The sequence below is a fragment of the Ochotona curzoniae genome, unplaced genomic scaffold (genome assembly GCF_017591425.1).
Source record: "Ochotona curzoniae isolate NIBS_2020 unplaced genomic scaffold, NIBS_Ocur_1.0 scaffold_4701, whole genome shotgun sequence".
Classification (NCBI taxonomy): domain Eukaryota; kingdom Metazoa; phylum Chordata; class Mammalia; order Lagomorpha; family Ochotonidae; genus Ochotona; species Ochotona curzoniae.
Window position 1 is genome coordinate 60,888,254 of NW_024467122.1, and position 20,743 is coordinate 60,908,996.

Consider the following 20,743-nt stretch of genomic DNA (forward strand, 5'->3'; position numbering starts at 1 on the left):
ATAAAAATAAAAATAGATCTTAAAAAAAAAAAAAACACAACTGCAAGGCAAAGGGGCCAGCATTGTGGCATAGTAGGTTAAACCATTACATGTAATGAGAGCAATCTTATGGGTGTCAGCTTGAGTTTTGTTGCTCCACTTCTGATCCAGGTCCTGTGAATGTACCAGGGAAGCAGCAAAAGATGGCCAAGTGCTTCGGCCCCTGCCAGCCAAGTAGGAGACCCCAAAAAAAGCTAAGACAGCCCTAGATACAGCCTTTTGGGAAGAGAACTATCAGAAGAATTCTCTTGGGGCCTGGCGCAATAGCATAGTGGTTAAGTCCTCACCTTACTAACATGTACCGGAATCCCATATGGGAGCTGGTTCTAATCCCAGCTGCCCCACTTCCCATCCAGCTCCCTGCTTGTGGTCTAGGAAAGCAGTCGAGGATGGCCCAAAGCTTTGGGACCCTGCACCTGTGTGGGATACCAGGAAGAAGTTCCTGGATCCTGGCTTTGGATCGGCATAGCATTGGCCATTGCGCTCACTTGGGGAGTGAATCATCGGATGGAAGATCTTCCTCTCTGTCTCTCCTCCTCTCTGTATATCTGACTTTCCAATAAAAATAAATCTTAAAAAAAATAGTAAGACACAGTAGGGCAGACAAATTTTTTAAAAAAGTTTTAATTTAGTTTTATTGGAATGGCAGATTTACAGAAAGAGAGAAAGATCTTCTGTCTGCTGATTCACTCCCCAAGTGGCTGCTCCAAAACCAGGAGCCAGGATTCTCCTCTGCATCTCCGAATTTGCTGCAGGGTCTCAAGGCTTTGGACCTTCCTCTACTGCTTTCCCTGACCACAAGCCTGATGGAAATGGGTCAGAGTGGTGCGCTGAGGGGCCTGGAAGCCGGAAAAGCAAGCAAACTGTCCCACAAGGCCTCTGGGAGCAACAAAGTGGACATCCTGACTTAAGCTCAGTGAAACTCATAGTGGGCTTCTGACCTCCAGAATTATGAGGTAATAACTTTCAAATGTTTTGAGCCCTAAGTTGTGTGACAGTTTGTTACAGAACTAATAGGAAAATAACACAGACATTTTACCAAAAACATACAATAAGCAATATACACAGCTACCTCAAAATATGAACTCAGACTTACACTCAGAACATACAATATTAACATTTAAGGTATTATGTAAATAATTGAATGACTCAATATAAAATGATAGTTTATAGATAATATGGCAGTCTATTACAATCTAATTTGAATAAAAATTTTAAAATAAAAAAAATGAATTTCTTGCCCAGTGCAGTGACCTAGCAGCTACTAAAGTCCTCGCCTTGAACATGCTGGGATTCCATATGGGCGCTGGTTCTAATCCCAGCAGCCCCACTTCCCATCCAGCTCCCTGCTTGTGGCCTGGGAAAACAGTCAAGGATGGCCCAAAGCTTTGGGACCCTGCACCCGTGTGGGAGACCTGGGAAGAGGTTCCTGGCTTTGGATCGGCATAGCATTGGCCAAGCTGGGAAGGGATTCCTACAGAACCTCTTTGAGCCATACCACACCTGCTGGCGTGCAAAAACAATGAAATGAGGTGTATGCTGGGCTGGTGACCTTGGGGCTTCCCTGGGCCAGGCTGCTGTACTTGCCAGTGTGTGTGACAGCTGGAGCTGGGGGCAGGCCAGACAGAGGAGACAAGTGGCTGGCAGCACAGACTTCCCATGGGCCAGGCTATTCTATCTGCTGGCATGTGCAGGAGCCGAGGCTGAGGGTGGGCTGGTACAGTACCAAGGTAGGAGGTAAACCATAGCTTTAGGCATCTGAATGCAGCACATGCCTTCATCTCACGCCTGCTCAGACGCATCAGGATCCTTGGCCTTGAGGATGAGAGGCTGTGATGCGGGTCTGACCCCAGGACAGAGATAACTCCCAGCTCTGGCTCCTGTCTCTGGCTTCCTACCAGTGCACACCCTGGGAGGCAGAGGGGCTGTCTCAAGCTGCTGGGTTCCTACCATCCACATGGGAGGCCTGCATGATGCTCCAGTTCTTGGCATTGGCGTTGGCCGTGGCCTCAGCTCTACCTATTAGAGACATATGGACAGCTGTCTTTCTCTTTGCCCCTCAAATATTTTTAAATTACAAAGTTAATTTTTTAAACAAATCTTAGAAATCATAAGGCACAGGGCCTGGCGCGGTGGCGCAGTGGTTAAGGTCCTTACCTTGCACACCCGGGATCCCATATGGGCACAGGTTCTAATCCCGGCAGCCCCGCTTGCCATCCAGCTCCCTGCCTGTGGCCCGGGAAAGCAGTCAAGGACGGCCCAAAGCTTTGGGACCCTGCACCCGCGTGGGAGACCCGGAAAAGGCTCCTGGCTTTGGTCTGGCATAGCATTGGCCATTGCGCTCACTTAGGGAGTGAATCATTGGACGAAAGATCTTCCTCTCTGTCTCTCCTCTCTGTATATCTGCCTTTCCAATAAAAATAAAATAAATCTTTAAAAAAAAAAAAAAAGAAATCATAAGGCACAAAACTGCAAATACTCCAAAACATTATTTAAATAAACAACTTCCAGTTCTCTTTTCTGGCAAAAGTGTGAAGCCTGAGAAGCTTCTCCCTTTACAGTAATTTTGTTGTTCATTGTTTTCTTCCTAGAGAGAGAAAAACTTCATTTCTGGTCTCTTTACACCCACTGCCCATCAAAACAAGACATCTACTGGAGGTCATTTACACTTAATGATTCATTAAACAAACACAAAGGGAATGCTGATCACACTACATAACCAGAATATATATTTTAGACCCTCTTTTTCTGATTTTAATAACAGATAGCCTACAAGGTACCAGGCAGTGAGCATATTTACAGAGAGCGGGCACAGGGAAGGCGATCAGACATCATTTTGAACCACACTTTAAGACTAACCTCGACAATGTAAAGATGGCTCTTTATTCTAAAGATTTATTTATTTGGGGCCTATGCCAGGCCTAGCGGCTAAAGCACTTGCCTTGAACGCACCAGAATCACATATGGGCGCCGGTTCTAATTCCAACAGCTCCACTTCCCATCCAGCTGCCTTTTTGTGGCCTAGAAAAGCAGTGGAGGATGACCCAAAGCTTGGGACCCTGCACCCGTGTGGGAGACGCAGAGAAGCTTCTGGCTTCGGATCAACTCAGTACCGGTCATTGCAGTCACTTGGGGAGTGAATCATCAGACAAAAGATATTTCTCTGTCTCTCCTCCTCTATGTATATATTTGACTTTGCAATAAAAATAAATAAATCTTATTTATTTATTTATTTAGCTTTATTGGAAAGTCAGATTTATAGAGAGAAGGAGAGACCATCTGTTGGTTCACTCCCCAGTGATTGCAACGGTCGGAGCTCAACCGATCCAAAGCCAGGAGCCAGGAGATTCTTCTGGGTCTCCCACGCAAGTGCAGGGTCCCAAGGCTTTGGGCTGTCCTTGACTGCTCTCCCAGGTCACAAGCAGGGAGCTGGTTGGGAAGTGAAGCACAGCAGTTGGGATTAGAATTGGTGCCCATATGGGACCCCCAGAGTGCAAGGCAAAGATTCAGCCACTAGGCTATTGCACTGGCCCTGTAAAGCTGACCTGGAGACCATTTGAGCTGTGTGGAATAAAAACTGTAAATTTATATTTCTCCAAGAACTAACTTCTCTGAATCCCTGGGGAAAGCAAACCAGGAAGTCTGAAGTTACTGAAAATCTAAAGTTACTGTTAATCTCTATTAATGTTCATCAAATTAGATTTCAGAAGCAGTTATCGATTTTTTTCAAAGTACAGAAATAAAAACTAGTAAGTCCTCACTGTAAGGATTTCATAAGCTGAAGAAAACAATTTTTAAAGTTAAATATGATACCATGACAGAGATGAGCACAGCACGTTGAGGAAATGTAAGGCACTGAGGAACCTCAGTATCAAAATCCCAACCATTTCCTCATGGCTCATTGCTACTAACAATCTGTGTGAGCTTGCTGGCCAAATGGCCTATGTGACTTTTAATGGCCTATGTGACCTTTAATGGCCTATGAGACCTTCAGCACTGATGGGCCCCAATTCTCTTGAATGAAGACCCACCTAAGTCTGGTTATCCCACAGGTGGCTCCAAGTAATTAAGTGGGTGCTTACCTTAGTTGCTGGAGGCAGGGGCTGTCCAGCCGAGATAGGTAGGGAATGCATGGTATTTCCCCTCACCTTGCAGACTACTGTGAATTGCCTCTTTCCGAGCTATTGTGGACTGTCCCTATAAAAACCCTATGAATGTGCTGTTCAGGGCCACACTCGGGTAAGGTGAGTTGGTCCCAGCCGGTCAGTCTGCTCTGCCGGTTTCCTGCGCTCAACCAAGAACCCAACATTGGACAAGAACCATCCTTGTGCACTTAGCTCAACTTCAGACACCTGGTGATTTCTGCGAATCTCAGAATCTGGGCACAACAGCACCCCCCCTCCTCACCTTGACTAGGGGAGGAGCTCAAGGAAGACATCCCAGGAGAGTTCAACTGAGTGGAAGTTTCAAGGATAAGTAAGTATTTTATCAAAAGTGGAAAAACAGAGAATGCCGAGTAGAAGGAAGACGATGTGCAAACAGAGTTTTTGGGACAAGAGAGATAATGACGTAACCTAGAAAGTTAGAGTTTGAGTATTTCAAGACTGAACCTGTGAGACAAAGGTGAACATTTCGTGGATGAGGAATAAGAACTGGTAGGCCTGTACCTAAGGGAAATTTAACAAAGCTGGATCTTCACCACAAAGGCAACTGGAACTCACCAGCCGATTTTACAAGAGAAAACCACAGTTTATGTTTGGGGAACACTACGGCCACAGAACACAGTGGCTAAGCTTTGGGTCAGAGTTTTGAGTCCTAGCTTTGTTCCTAACTGTTAGGTACACATGGATATGTAACTTAAGCATGCATTCCTCAATCTCTCGGAGCATCCATTCACGGACTGTAACTCTGGGATATTAGCAACATCTAATTCATAGGGTTACTGAGAGGATTAATCAAGAGGATCCATTTAAACCACTTAGCAAAGAACTGGTTAAGCACTCCGTAGACGGTGGTTATTCATCAACCAGCAGTAGCAGAAGCCGATTAGGAGGGACAAAAAGGGAAGCTAGGAAGAGAGCTATTTTAATATCCAAGAGCTAAGCAAAATCTAAACCACAGACATGGTTATCACAGGTGAGGAGGGCAGATCTCAGAACACTGAGGAAGACATTCTAGAGCTTTGGGATAGTGTTGGAAGAGCGTGAGTAATAGATTTATACAAAATGATGGCTGTGTTCACAATAGGGAAAGCAAACTGAACCTTTCACTCAACACAAAAACAAACCTCATTTGTCTACGCTTCATAAATGCTCTTATATAAATAATTTACTTAGATACTTCTCTGGCTATTCGTTTCACATTGTGCTTTTCAGGGTCTCCTTTTCCCTCCTGTCTTCAGAATGCGAGTGTTTACAAAGTTGGTGCGCTGAACGCCCGTCTCTCCTCCCTTTTTAGTCCCTCGTGGGTGATCTCATCTACTCCCCAGATATTCATTAGAACTCACTTGTTTACTGACGACTTTCAGCTCTCTATTTCTGGCTCAGACCACCGTCTCTGCTGCAAGCCAGGGACAGCATATTAACTGCATACACTGGAATATCGCAAACGGATAGTCATTCAATGCATCTAAAATCAAACTCACTTTCCTCACAACTGTCTAGTAATCATACAGACCAACTAAAAAACAACAACAAGCCTTTCCTTCACTCTTTCTCTTACTCTCTCCCAACCTCAATACACACTGTGCAACTATCATATTTTTTGCTTCCTCTGCATATTTTTATAAGGATTTATTTATTTTATTGGAAAGGCAGAGCTTTCAGAGAGAAAGAGAGACAGATTTCCGTTTGCTTGCTTGCTCCCAAAGTGGCTACAACAGCTGAACCAATCTGAAGCCAGGAACCAGGAGCTTCTTCTGAGTCTCCCACACAGGTGCACGGTCCCAACGCTTTGGGCCATCCTCGACTGCTTTCCCAGGCCACAAGCAGGGAGCTGGTTGGGAAGTAGGTCTGGCGGCATTACAACCAGCACACATATGGGATCCCAGGGTGTGCAGGGCAAGGACTCTGGCCACTAGGCTACAGCGCTGGCCTGTCCCTCTGCAATGTTAATGCAAATCTACATTTATTGCATGATGACACTCTACTTTCAAGGGATTTTATTCCATTTCATTATCAGATTCTAAAACATATCCATTGTCTATATATCCATCTGAAATGAATGTTCTCAACTTCATCTGTACATATCTTTAACCTCCATTATCTTTATTTTCTTCTCTAATTTTCATGTGTATCATGATACAAATTCTCCTCCTTCATCTTCATAGATCTTATATTTCAAAAAAGATTTTATTTTTATTGGAAAGTTAGATATACAAAGAGGAGGAGAGACAGAGAGGAAGACCTTCTGTCCGATGGTTCACTCCCCAAGTGACCACAACGGTTGGAGCTGAGCTAATCCGAAGCCAGGAGCCTGGAGCCTCTTCCAGTTCTCCCACGCAGGTGCAGGATCCCAAGGCTTTGGGCCGTCCTCGACTGCTTTCCCGGGCCACATCAGGGAGCTGGATGGGAAGTGGGGCAGCCGGGATTAGAACTGGGGCCCATATGGGATCCCAGCGCATTCAAAGCGAGGACTTCAGCTGCTATGCTATTGTGCCAGGCCCCACAGATCTGACTTTTAAAAAGGCCTTTTTATTAGAAAGACAGATTTATAGCCCCAGCACAATGACTCAGGGCTAAATCCTCACCTTGAGACCACCAGGATTCCATACAGGTGTCAGTTCGTGTTCCAGCTGCTCTACTTCCTAGCCGGCTCCCTGCTCATGGCCTGGGAAAGCAGTAGAGGACAGCCCAAAGCCTAGGGACTCTGCACCCGTGTGGGAGACCTCGAGGAGGCTATTGCCTCCTGGTTCAGATGGGCTCAACTCTGGCCATTGCAGCCGCTTAGGGAGTAAAGCAGTGGACAGAAGATCTATCTCTACTTCTCTCTGTAAATCTGTCTTGCCAATTAAAATAAATAAGTATCCTTAAAAAAAAAAGCATGCAGATATCAAGAAACAAGGGGAGATACAAAGAGAAGGTCTTTCATTTGCTGGTACATTTCCCAAATGGCTGCACCAGCCTAAGTTGAGCTGATTGGAAACCGGGAGTCAAGATCCACTTTCGGATCTCCCACGCAGGTGCAGGGTCCTAAGGACTCAGGCCATCCTTTACTGCCTTCCCAAGCCATGTAAGCAGGAAGTTAGACTGGAAGTGAAACTGCTGGGACATGAACCAGCACCCACATGTGATGCTGGTGTCACAGGAAGGATCACTAATATGTTGAGCCACAGATCTGTTTGAGACCAGGGGCCTTATTCAGCTCATCCTAACCCCTGGAACAGAGCGTGCCCAACACATGGTAAATATCAGATAACCCCACTGAATGTCAGGCGAACGTGATAACCACTGCACTATGGAAACTTACACCCCACTGAATGTCAAAATAATTATCCTCTCTTTCTGGTTCCTTTTCACTGTTCCCACTCCTTCTGTATTGTGTTCTTCTACAAACCCACAAACATGTTGAAGTATTTTTCAACAAAGAAACAGAAAATATAAAAGCTCTTTTTTTTTGACTAATTTTAAGAATTTTCTTTCTATAACCAAATTTCATTTCAGTTACATCTTTATCACTTAAAGTTTCCCCCACTAATCCTCAGCACTTCAAAATGTAGTTTCAAAAAAAAAAAAAGCAGTTTCCTCCCAAACTTGCCTGCTCAGAACCACCAGGGCCCTAAAATGCATTTTCTCTTCCCTATCCTCCCTGCTGCCCTTTCTGCCTTTCTTAACATATATAGGAAACAAAAACAAGATGAAATCTAAGAACCTGTTCCTTGAACTCTTCTCCAGGTGCCTTCCATGGTTCCTTTAATGATATGTGATCTTTTATTTTCTATAAATAATAACACCATTTATCAACTCATTTTTTACTATCTGTCAGACAAATTCCTGAAAACTGATTTGACACCTTTTTTTTTTTTTGTTTAAGATGTTTTTATGGGCCTGGTGGCATGAGTCAGTGGCTAAATCCTCACCTTGAACAGGCCAGGATTTCATATGGCCACCAGTTCGTATGCTGGCTGCTCCACTTCCCATCCAGCTCCCTGCTTGTGGCCTGGGGAAGCAGTGGAAGGATAACTCAAAGCCTTGGGACCCTGCCCCCATGTAGGTGACCCACAAGAAGCACCTGGCTCCTGGCTTCAGAGTGGCTCAGCTCCAGCCATTGTGACTACTTGGGCAGTGAGCCAGCGGATAAAACATCTTTTTCTGTCTCTCCTTATCTCAGTAAATCCGCCATTTCAACAAACAGAAAACCAAAAATCCTGGAGAAAAAAAAAAAAAAAGGAACAGACATTCAGGTATTTGGCCTCGTGATGAAGACACTGCTGGGATGCCTACAACCTACAGCAGAGTGCCTCGGTTCAAGTCTCAGCAGAACTTCAATTCTACTTCCTGCTGACCCCTGGTACCTAGGTGAGGACAGCTCACGTAGTTGCGACCCTGCCACCCACAGAGCAGACCTGGATTGAGTTCTCAGATCCCTGCTTCAGCCAGGCCCAGCCTCAGCTACTGTGAATCTAAGGAAAGTGAATCAACAAGTAGGAGATAACTTCTCCCTATGCCTGTTGATCAAATAAAATAAATTAGTAAGTAAAAAAAAAATTTTTTTTCAAGAGTGTTAAGAGTACTGGAGAATGGGAACACTTGTTAAAATAAGAAGGAGAGGTCACTTTGAAGGATAAAGGGCTAGTAAAAAGTATTATGAAAGGCAATGTACAGTCAGAAAGCAGTACAAAGATATAAATAATTACTGTTAACTCATTCATCTGGCATTTACTGTGGGCAAGACTAATTATAATTTTTTCAAAGATTTTGTTTATTTTTATTGGAAAATCAGATTTACAGAGAGAAGGAAAGACAGAGAGGAAGATCTTCCATCTGTTGGTTCACTCCCCAAATGGTTGCAACGGTTAGAGCTCAATCGATCCGAAGCCAGAAGCCAGGAGCCAGGAGCTTCTTCTGGGTCTCCCACATGGGTTCAGGGTCCCAAGGCTCTGGGCCATCCTCGACTGCTTTCCCAGGCCCCAAACAGGGAGCTGGATGGGAAATGGGGCACGGCTGGGATACGAACTGGCACCCATATGGGATCCTGGCAGTCTCAAGGTGAGGATTTAGCCACTAGGTTACTATGCTGGGCTACAATATATAAAATTTAAGACACTACACCTAGGGCTGGCACTGTGGCATAATGGATTAAGTCACTGTCTGCAATACTGACATCCCATGAGTGCTGTTTCAAGTTCAGGCTACTCCATTTCAATCTAGTTTCCTGCTAATGTGCCTGAGAAAGCAACGGAAGATGCCCTAAATTCTTGGCCCCAGCGGACATGTGGAAGATCCAGAACAAACTCCTGGCTCCTGGCTTTTTCCTGGCACAGCCCTAGCTGTTACAACCATTTGTCTTTCTCTCTCACCCTCTGTAGCTTCCAAAACATTCAAATAAATCTTTAAAAAATAGGGCCTCATGTATGTATGTATACACACACACACACACACACACACACACACACACACACACAAGGCACTACACAGTATTTTTGAATCTACACTTAAAAATATCAGGACATGTTTGAAAGATCACCAATCACCTTGTGTTCCACTCACCTGTGTAATCTAGGTCTGTCAGTAAGTTCTCAAGCTCTGTTGTGCAAAAGAACACCTGGGATCTGTTACTGTGAAGTCTTCATTCACACTGCTACAACTTTGCTGTATCTGAGTTTCACCTACACTACTCTTCTTAACAATTCATTTAAACTGATAACATATAAAACTATCCATTACTATCAAGAGAAGCCTAAGCCATATCCTAAATAAGGGGCTTAATGGCATACTCTTTTTAGAATATATAGGAAACAAATGCATAACATGAAAAAGAACTGTCCATACTCTCAGTGGATGCAGGCAGCCGGATGTACATTGTTCAGAGTTTATGCTCTGGAACCACTCCACCGTGCAAGAAGTCTAATGACATACATGAAAGCAAAAACATTTCAGGCAATGAAGCTCAGAATTTTGCTTCCCAAGAAGTCACACAGAATTCTTCTATCCTGTAGAGTCTATAAATTAATCCAAAAGTGTTTTTAAAATTAATGTTCTAATGATTACAAAATGATTCATAAAATATTTTTAACATAATGGCTTTTCATTTTTTAAAATGCTGCATATTTTATTCTGGTACTTGACTCAGAATATTTTTGAGTTGACACTTGAGCTAACCCCCAACAGCGCAAGAACCAAACTTAAAAGCAGCAGCGGTTAGAACGACGTGAAGAACGGCTGTGCTCTTGACCCACAATAAAACACTCATCTATTTTATTTAGAATTGCATTTGATTAAGACAGATAATAGAGTTCAAAGGTATAAATCTGATCAGGCTTTCTTTTCCTTCAATCTCAGAGCAATTTATAATAATAGGCAAAAATACCGGGCGAATAACTGTATCTCAGCAAGGTCTATTCCTGAAAGGCTTTGAAAAATGCATAACCACAAACAGAGAAGAGGGTTAGAACAGTTCACTAAATGAATGGTTGTGCCTTTAAGAACAATGTTCTACTCTCAATTATGATCTTACTCAAATAGCAGGGGGAAATTTTTTCCAAATTTCAACCTAAATACTCTGAATGGATGTCAGTGTGTCCCAAACCAGCTCTACATGTTTACTCTGAAGTCACACTGAACAAAAACATGAATGAAGGACTTGTGGTCCTTGATCTTTCTACATCACTTAACTCCCCCTGGAAATTTACCTTCCTGCTTCCTGCTGTATAAAGCACTCTACTCTGTCTAGATGAAAGGACTGCTCCAGCAGCGCCCTTAACTAGTCTCCCTGCTCACCTCAGCTTCTCTACAGCCACCTCTACACAGCAGCCAGGGAAGCCCTGCTAAGCACGTCAGATGCAGCACCCTTCACTCACAGCTGGCCAGTCCCTGTCTGTCAGACCAAAGGCCAAAACCTTTCACGTGACACAGGAGATGCCTCCATACACAATCAGCCCGGCCCTCAGCCCAACCGTCCTGCCCTTCCCGCACTCTGCTCCTGTCACAGCAGCTTCTTGGCTGCTGCCTAACCTGGGCTTCCTCCTGACTGGCACTTCCACCGGCCTTGGCACTGGTTGCTCTGCTGGCACAGCTCTTCCCACTCCTAGGCTCTACTTTACGACTTCCTAGAGGGGTTTGTTCAAACATCACCTTGCAGGTGAGCCTTCTCAAGATCACCTTACAAGCACAGTCCCCGCCCTCAAGCTCCGGGCTCCGCGATTTTCCCTTTTGACATTCCGCACCTTTTGTTTACCCCAGGGTGTGAACTCCTAGGCGAAGACCTGTGTTCCCTGTGCTATCTCAGCACCAAGGACGTGCCCAGCACATAGTAGATGTTCAATAAATATCTGCCCGATGCACACACTGCCCCGCGCCCACTTGGGGACTACATCCTCCAATTTCCCAACGGCTTGCAAACTCAGTCTCTTTTGTCTGAACCATCATCCCCCCCCCCTTTTTTTTTTCTTTAGCTAGTAGGGAGGCAGTTAAATTCCCAACTACTTTGCAAGGAAGAAGGAAATCACGCGGAAAACTGATTTCAGATGATTTCATTCCTACCCATAAACCCACCATGAAAAAGAACTGCTGGATGCTTCTTGAAGCTTTAGCTTTCGAAAAATCAACAGTATGGGTCGGGGTGGGCGGGAGGGTGCGGAACGGGCCGAGAGAGGCGTGAGAGCCCCGCAGTCCGTCCGGAGCCTCAACTCCGATACAGTCCCAACTTACTTTGGGGGGGACGGGGCGCGGGGGGTGGTGGGGGGAGAAGAAACGGGAAGGCACGGTTCGAGGTCTCGGCCAGGGACGGGGTGTCTCCTCCTCACCCTATTGTGCTGCGTCTGGACAAGGACGTGCGCTGGGCGAGCAGGGGGTGTGAAGGGATGCTGAGTGCGGCGCCGACTGCCTCCTCACACAAAGTCGGGAGGCGAGGGCTCGGCGCGGGGGGTCTAACGGGCGCCGGGGGCCGCGCGCCTCGCACCGCAGCCTCGGCCCCGGGGCGCGGGCGGGACGCGCGGAGTTAGGCCCGGACGGAGCCCCGTGGCCTCCCGGCGGCCGGGCACGCGGGGCCCCGCGCCCCCGGCTCGCCCCCCACTCCACCTCCCTCCATCCCGAGCTCTTCCCCGTTACCTCGAACTCTCTTCAGCGAAATGGGATCCTTCTCCTGTTCTGCTGACATTACAGACCGCAAAGCATGACTCCCCCCAGGCCGCGGGAATTCGGTGTCTTTGATGCTGCGGCGGCGGCGGCGGCTCCTCCTCCTCCTCCTCGCGGGGCCGCTGCGGCTGCGAGGCGAGCCTTAGAGCCGAACAGCCGCCGAGGGCGGCGGGGACGCGGGCCGACTTTGCAAAGTTTGGGAGGAGGACGAGGCCTCGGGGCGGCGGGGCAGCGTGCGGGGGGCTGGTCGGGCTCAGCGGCGGCGGCCGGGAGCGCGGCCTGGGGGCGGCCCCCCGCCCGGGGCCGGCATGTGCGGTGGACGAATGCGCCGCCGCCGCCGCCGCCTCCTCCCGCTCCTTCTTCTTCTTCTTCTTCACCGCCGCCGCCTCAGGAGCCGCTGACAGGGGAGGCAGGAGGCGGGCGACCCGGCCCTGGCGGCGCACTCACAGCGCCCTCTGAAGAGGAGGTCGGCTCTCTCTCTCCGCCACTCCCGAGTCGCAGACACAAAAGCCCCCAGCCTGGAGCCGCCTGCAAAACCCGCTCCGGGGCGGGCGAGGGACGTGGCGCGGCCCCGCGGCTTCCCCGCCCTGCGCTCCCCAGCCCCGCGCGGGGACGGGCTTCGGGGGGCGGGGGCCGCTGCCTGGTCCCGCGGCGCCTCCCGCCGCCTCCCGCCGCCGCCGCCGCCTCGGCCCAGCCCCCACGGCCCGCGCGCGCCTCACGCTTCGCGCCGGGGCTCGCGGGCCCGCGGCCCAGACAGCCCGGGCGGCCGGCGCGCGCCGAGGGGCCGCCCCGCCCCGCGCCCGGCGCTCCTCGCCTGCCCGCCAGGCCCGAGGGCGGCCGGCGCTGTGGCCGACGCGCCCCGGCTAGGGAAATGGCATCTCCGAACTTCGTCGGGAGCTCCGGCAGGCATCTTCGCCTCCCAGCCAAGAGATCTGAAAGAGGAACGTACGAAGCGAGAAAACTTTGTAAGCGGGAGCTGCGGAGTTCTCGGCGGGCATGTGGGAGACACCATTTCCCGCGGCTCGATGTCCGTGGCCTGGACACCTGTTTGTGGAACGCCCCAAGTTGTTTTTTTATTATTATTTTTTTAACGACTTGTCGCTTCGATTAAGAGCGTCGTGAGATGAAATATAAGGAATAGCGATGGCGGAGAAGGCTGGACCTCATTTAAACGTTACATTTAAGGAGAACCTCCTAATGTGATTGCAGAGTAGATTGGCTTACCCGTCTCTATTCATCCGTGGGGCTGTGAGATCTGAGAACTTGGGAAACCTTGAGTCTGGGCTTTTCGATGGGCGCAAGTCGATGGGGCTCCACCTCCGAAGTCTCTTCTAGCTCTGACATCTTTTGTCCTTTTAAAGAAAATTGTTTTCCTTGCATTTCGTTAGGTTTACTTATGATCCCATTAGAGAGTCTGTAGGTGCAGACTCTATATTCAGTCAGGCAAAGCACTGGAGTTAGTTTTGATGTCAGAATCACTGAAAAAACATCCACTATACATAAGGACATGGAATTAACTGAAACAGGAATCCCATCCTTCCAGAGACAAGACTCCTAAAATTTACCCACTTTGCACAGTGTCGGAAACCGGAGATAAACAATCTCAACAGCTACAGGAGGAACAGGTACCACTGGAGTGCAGTCAGCCTCAAAAGACAACGCTGGCATAACCAATAGCCAGAAGTCGCTCTTTAAATCGATAAAGGGAAAGGAAGCCTGGATTCCTGAGTAAAAGATTCAGGACAGCTTAGGGAAATGTTGGCACAGGAGACTTGCCTGTGTGTAGAAGTTTTTCCTTAAGTGGAATGTGAGCCCAGTGCAGGTGGGAATTCCTTCCAGATCACCACTGTAGCCCCTGGCACTTAACTAGTATTTAATATATTCCAAAATATTTCTCGAATGGATGTATAAAAAAAATAAGTCTGGAAGTGACCTCGGGGACACTAAATTGGCTGGGCTGCTGTCAAAAAGCAAAGGGTAAGAACAATGAAGCAAATTGCAGTACTACTCTACCTCAGAGGCTTCTGGGGTGGAAGATGTGAAAATACTTTGAAAGTATCAGTCAATATGGCCACATAGGGTTTTTATTAGATAGCTGTTAATGAAAGGAGAGTGGCTGGGGGAAAAAAATCACTTCTAAAAGATTTTGATTTCTTTATTGTAATTCCCTAAGGCTAGAGTCTCGGCAATAATGTGGGAATCAAAAGAAACGTCTTCTTTTTATTGATTCATCAAGAATAAAAAGACTTTCCTACATGGACATGGTTTTTCAGATCAATTTGGCTTCCAAATCCTGACTGACCAATTGCATGCCCATATCAGAATTACCTGGGGAGCATTTACAAATTTCAGAATCCCAAGCTCCCTTCCCAGATGTACTGAAGCAGAATTTCTGAGAATGAGGTCTAAAAATCTGTCATCAAACGCTCTCTAGGTGATTCAAAAGCAAGGAGCCGCTTTGGCGACTTGCGTTTATGAACCATATGGTACACAGCATTGTTAGTAAAAGATACACGGAGACTGATGAGACAATAGTACTTTTCCTTAAGGAGTTTGGTTTCAGACAGCAAGTTAATATTGTAAAGTCCCAGGCATCACAACAGACTAACATGTCGCACAGGGGAGAAACTTTGTACTCCCACTGGGAGGCAGGGGACACTTGAGGAGAGCCTTTGAAAAGAGAGATGGGACAGATGTTCACCCTACTGGATGAGCTAGGACTTAAGATGTCTTGCACCCTGTGTTGGGAGTGTCTGGATTCAAATCCTGCTTCTTGCTAATGCCCGCCCTGGGAGGCAGGAGGTGATGTTTCCTTAGGTGGGACCCTTCTGCCCCGATGGGAGACACAGAAGGAGTTCTGAACCCCTGTCATCAGCCTGCTCTAGCCCTTCCCTGATTGTTGTGGCATCTGGAGAGTGAACTAGTAAATCAGTGCAGGATCTCTCTCTCTCTCTCCATATATATTTACATATTTACATGTGTGGCCATCTTGCATGAGATGGGAGTTCCCAAAGACAGATATACTAATTATAACCCATAATTCCCCAAGCCATAGGCAAAGCAGCATGTGAAGTCAAATTAGCAATTATGAATTAGTTTGTGTCACCATCACTTTCATCAGTCATGACACACTTTTGCTATCTAACAACTCCAAAAGCAAATGGCTTGTAAAAATCTATGTATGAGGCTAGCAGTGTGGCATAGTGGATGAAGCTACCACCTGCCTGTGGTGTTGGCATCCCAAATGGACTCTTGTTTGAGTCTCGGCAGCTCCACTTCCAGTCCAGCTATCTGCTCACATCCCTGGGAAAGCAAAAAAGGATGGCTCAAGTGCTTGGGTCTGTGCAGCCTCATTTGCATCAGGCCAGCTCCAATCATTGTGAATATTTGGGGAGAGCAACAGCACATGGAAGATTTCTCTCTGTGTGTATGTATGTGTGTGTGCGCACACGCACGTGCATTTATAAGTTTCTCCCTTTCCCTTTATAACTGCCTTTTGGAATAAAAAAAAAAACATAATCTGTTCATGATTGTATGGAGAGCCAATTTGTGCAGGACTTAGCTAATACAACTTCTTTCAGTATCACACAGTGTTGACTGGAAAGCATTGCAGTCAGCTGGTAGCTAGTGACCTAACATGTGTCGTTGTTGGCTGGTTGTAAAAAGGAGAAACGAGGGCCTGGTACAGTAGCTCGATGGCTGGATCCTCACCTTCCAAGCGCTGTGATCCCATAGGCATGCTGGTTTGTGTCCTGGCTGCTCCACTTCCTATCTAGCTCCCTGCTTGTGGCCTGAGAAAGCAGTGGAGGATGGTCCAGTGCCTTGGGAACTTATTCCACGACAGGAGACGCCGAGGGAGCTACTGGCTGCAGGCTTCAGATTCAGCTCAGTTCTGGCCATTGTGACCATTTGAGAAGTGAACCAGAGTGTAAATATGGTCTGCCTTTCCAATAAAAATAAAATAAATCTCTTTCAAGATTTTGCTTGTGTCTCATTGGCTAGAACAATTTATATGACCAAGCCTAGAATCATTGTGGGAGAGTCAGTTACCCAAGGATTTGGATATAAGAGGGCAGAACAAATTTGGGTCATTACTTCAACAATCATGACATGTATCCTTATTTGTGAGAGAGGAACACATTGTGTTCTCAAACAAATGCTGTTCACTCCTTCATAGCATCTGTCATGTTCTTCTACCCTTGCTTATCTTGGAAATGTCAGATTCCTATGAAGATCCATCAATATGTCTCACCACTGCTATTAATAGTCAACTCCATCAATACAATACAACGTGCCCAACTAGAAACCTTTAAATGTCAGAGTGAAACTGTGAGGTCCTTATTGTGTTGAAGCCTTGTGATAGTTGAAGCGTAAGTGGGGGAAATGTCCTCCGCTGCCCAAACCTATTGTATTTCCAATGCCCCCAGTATGACAGAATCCCTAAGAAAAAAATTATTTAAAAAAATTCCTTTAAAAATAAAATAAAAGTATAAATAAAAAATCCTTTTATCTTACTGTAGTTTTATCCACGAGATCTGATAGTGAGTTATCTTTACTTCTCTCGGGGAGCTGCGGGTCAGTATTCCGGTCGCCACTATGCCAGTCATACCTGGAATTCAGCAGGCGGCACAGTGTAGGCTGCAACGAGGGTCAATGGACTATTTCCGTGGAGGCTTTTTCAGGCCACACATTCTCTGTCCTAACTACTCATCTCTGCCATTGGAGCATAAAAGCAGCAATAGGTAATATGTAAACAAATAGATATAATCAATTCTAATAAAATTTTGTCTATAAAAGCAAGCAGTGAACTGAATTTGGTTTACAGGTTTGTTGACCATTAGCTAGAGCTTAGGCCATATAAACAGCTGTGGAGCTCAAAGTTCAGATCTAGGCTGCAGATATTCATCACCTGAAGGTATTATCTAAGCATGGATAACCCACCTACAACCAGTAAGAAATGGGCAAGAGGAACAGTACACAGGAAAGGATGACATGATAAAGGGTAAAGGTAGACAAGACTAAATGGGCCAGCATCATGACACACAAAGTTAAACCATCACTTGCACTCCAGCATCCCATATGGGTACCAGTTCATGTTCCCAGCAGGTGCTCCAATATATAATACGTACATTCCAAGCTTAACATGCTACGCCCCTGCACCTATCCCTGACTAGGTAGTAACCACTAGTACAATCCTGTATCTAATGACAAGACCTGCTGGTGTTTTCCTAGTATAGCCATAATCACCCACTGCCTGAGAGCTTGTTTGGAGGTTCTAGCAGAGGAGTGCAACCACTCCTATACCCTTGACGAAGACCGGTCCTCTCTGGGGTGGATGGTCGTCCTCTTCAACTGAGCACGCAGTTTTGGGAGGGACGCACATTGAGCGCTGAGGGAGGAAGGGGACACCCGCCTAGCCAGCCAGATCAGCCGAATCAACCCTGGCGATCAATGGGGTGACAGATGTCACAGCTAGATCGCCCTCACATCCCACAATCACCTGCTCTTTACATACCTATCAAATGGCCATCAATCCATTCTGCAGTTTTATATTTCATGAATAGTGCACAATGAAATGAGAGCAGCTCTTGAGAGCAGCTTTTTTTTTTTTTACACACAGTGAAATTTGGATTTTAAGTTGTGTATATGTGTCAATGTTTTGCTCCTTTTTACTACTTAGTAGTATTACACATATGGATATACCACGGTTTGTTAAACTGTTCAGTAAGATACACTTACATAGTTACTACTTCTTACTTGTTACAAATAAAATTATTATGACCACATATAATTTCCTGAATGAAAATAAGCATTCATTTTTCTGCAGTGGAAACCCAAGAATGCAATTATGCATCATATGGTAAGTCTTTTCAGTTTTGAAAGGAACTACCAAGGTCTTTTCCAGAATGAAGAGTGCTCTTTTGATAACAGCATACCATGATTTTAAATACAGTCTCACCGTGGTGTCATTTTAAATACAATTCTTCAGTGGGTTTCCTGAAACCGTTACAATTAAGGTTGGATTTTTTTAAAAACATGAACTACAAGGTCTGCATAATTCCCACACATTTCTCCAATTTCAGTCTACACTACTCCTTTGCTTCCCTCTAACACACACTTACGGACCTGGTGCAGTAGCCTAGTGGCCAAAGTCCTCCCTTTCCATGTGCTGGGATCCTAAATAGACACCAGTTCTAATTCCAGGGGTCCCACTTCCGATCTAGCTACCTACTTGTGGCCTGGGAAAGCAGTTGAGGATGGCCCAAAGCTGTGGGATCCTGTACCTGCGTGGGAAACCTGGAAGAGGCTCTTGGCTTTGGATCTGCTCAGCTCCAGCCATTGTAGCAGCTTGGGCAGTGAATCATCAGACAGAAGTTTTTTTTTTTTGAAAGATTTATTTATTTTTATTGGAAAGGTGGATATATAGAGAGGAGTAGAGACAGAGAGGAAGATCCTCCTTCTGACGACTCCCTCCCCAAGTGAACGCAACGGCCGGTGATGCACCAATCTGAAGCCAGGAGCCAGATCCTCTTCTGGGTCTCCCATGCAGTTGGAGGGTCCCAAGGCGTTGGGCTGTCCTCCACTGCTTTCCCAGGCCACAAGCAGGGAGCTGGATGGGAAGTGGGGCTGTTGGGATTAGAAACTGTACCCATATGGGATCCCAGAGTGTTCAAGGCGAGGAGTTCAGCAGCTATGTTATTGCGCTGGACCCAGATGGGATATCTTACTGTTTGTCTCTTCTTCTCTCTGTATAGCTAACTTTCCAGTAAAAACAAAGTAAATCTTCAAAAAAAAAATACACACTTGAACCAGTGCTCATTTGGGATGCTCATATTGCAGTTGGTGGTTTAACTTGTTGTGCCACAACAAATTAACAACCGATCCTTTGGCTCTCTATGCTGAATACCTTTGAAAAAAAAAAAAATATGCTGTTCCTCTTCCTAAGACACTTCTCTCCATTTCTAGTCTCACTAATTCAAGCACTATCTTTCATTCTTAACTGCAGTGTCTGTTTTGCATTTTATTCAAAGATTTACTTATTTTCATGGGAAAGGCAGATTATACAGAGAGAATAACAAACTATGAGACAGAGAGGTTTTTCCATCCACTGGTTCACTCCCCAAATGGCCTCAAAACAAAGCTAGGAACCAGAAGCTTCTTTTGAGTCTCCTACATGGGTTCAGGTGTCCAAGGATTAAGCCCTTGCCTTGAACGCACCAACATCCCATATGGGCGCCGGTTCTAATCCCGGCAGCTCCACTTCCCATCCAGCTCCTTGCTTGTGGCCTGGGAAAGCAGTCGAGGATGGCCCAGAGCACTGGGACCCTTCACCTGCGTGGGAGACCTGGAAGAGGTTCCTGGCTCCTGGCTTTGGATCGGCGCAGCACCAGCCATTGCGGTCACTTGGGGAGTGAACCATCGGATGGAAGATCTTCCTCTCTGTCTCTCCTCCTCTCTGTATGTCTGACTTTCCAATAAACAAATAAATCTTTTTTAAAAATAATTAATTAAATTACTAGTAGGACATTAATTTTTTAAAATATTAAATGTCATAATAAAGAGACAACTGTGTAAGTTACTGCCTGTTTTTATCACTACTTGTTATATGAACTGGACATAACCTCATCAATGAGTAACTAAAGATTGAGTTTACCACTACAATCTCAAGAAGACTCCTGGTATTTTTTTATAAGCAGCACAGTTTAAGACATTCATGGTCACATCATCATATTTTCAGTGCCATACCTGCAGGCATCTGGCTTTTATCTTTGATGCTAAGGATAGAGTGAGTCACATACTTCTTAGGTGACAGCTGATGAAACCAATATGGCAAAGTAATGTAGGATTTCTTTTTGTCTTGTTTTGCTGCATTTTAACAGATTTTTTTTCAGGAAATAAACCCTGCCAACACCGGCAGACTGTATCACTGTGGGTGCCTGCGAAAATTTTTGAGAACATGTGGCAACAAGCAAGATGCGTGCATATTTGTGAATGAAACACAGCAAGGCAAGGCTACCTAAGAAACATGACAAATCTTGGTGTTAAAATAACAAAGTACAAATATGAGACAATTGGCATTTTATGAACGCTCTTTCAAGAGACAGAAAATGTGCCGGTTTTAAGCCCTTCTGCTGTCTATGTGTGTTTGAAAAGAAAAAGTAGGAATAAGGAGATAATGCCAACTTTGTACAAGAATGCTCCTTTGAGTCCTCTGGCTCCCCAGTTATTTGCACATTTGCCTTTTAGGAAGATACAATTTATATACAAGTCACCTTGTTTGCTTTTTTAGAATTCACTCAAATTTACTGTATAGCACACTTACTTTTTAGTTTATATGTTGTATCTACAGAACTGTATAAGTATTAGCATTAATTCTAGAATATCTTCATCACATCAAACAGAATGGTCCT

At 45.9% G+C, this 20,743-nt stretch overlaps 2 protein-coding genes across 2 annotated transcripts in view; both read right to left on the minus strand.

The window, feature by feature from the left end:
• PYGO1 (pygopus family PHD finger 1) overlaps positions 1–12,528 on the minus strand; it is a 30,403-nt gene extending 17,875 nt beyond the window's left edge. Inside the window, exon 1 of the mRNA XM_040969767.1 lies at positions 12,306–12,528. Coding sequence (XP_040825701.1) covers positions 12,306–12,354 — 49 coding nt within the window. The 5' untranslated portion in view covers positions 12,355–12,528. The remainder of the gene's footprint in view (positions 1–12,305) is intronic.
• Positions 12,529–13,562: 1,034 nt separating this feature from the next.
• Positions 13,563–20,743, minus strand: part of PRTG (protogenin) — a 135,738-nt gene continuing 128,557 nt past the window's right edge. Inside the window, exons 21-23 of the mRNA XM_040968452.1 lie at positions 16,848–16,970; positions 13,898–14,021; positions 13,563–13,810 (exon numbers count right to left, since the gene is read on the minus strand). Of these exons, the coding sequence (XP_040824386.1) occupies positions 13,563–13,810; positions 13,898–14,021; positions 16,848–16,970 (495 nt within the window). The remainder of the gene's footprint in view (positions 13,811–13,897; positions 14,022–16,847; positions 16,971–20,743) is intronic.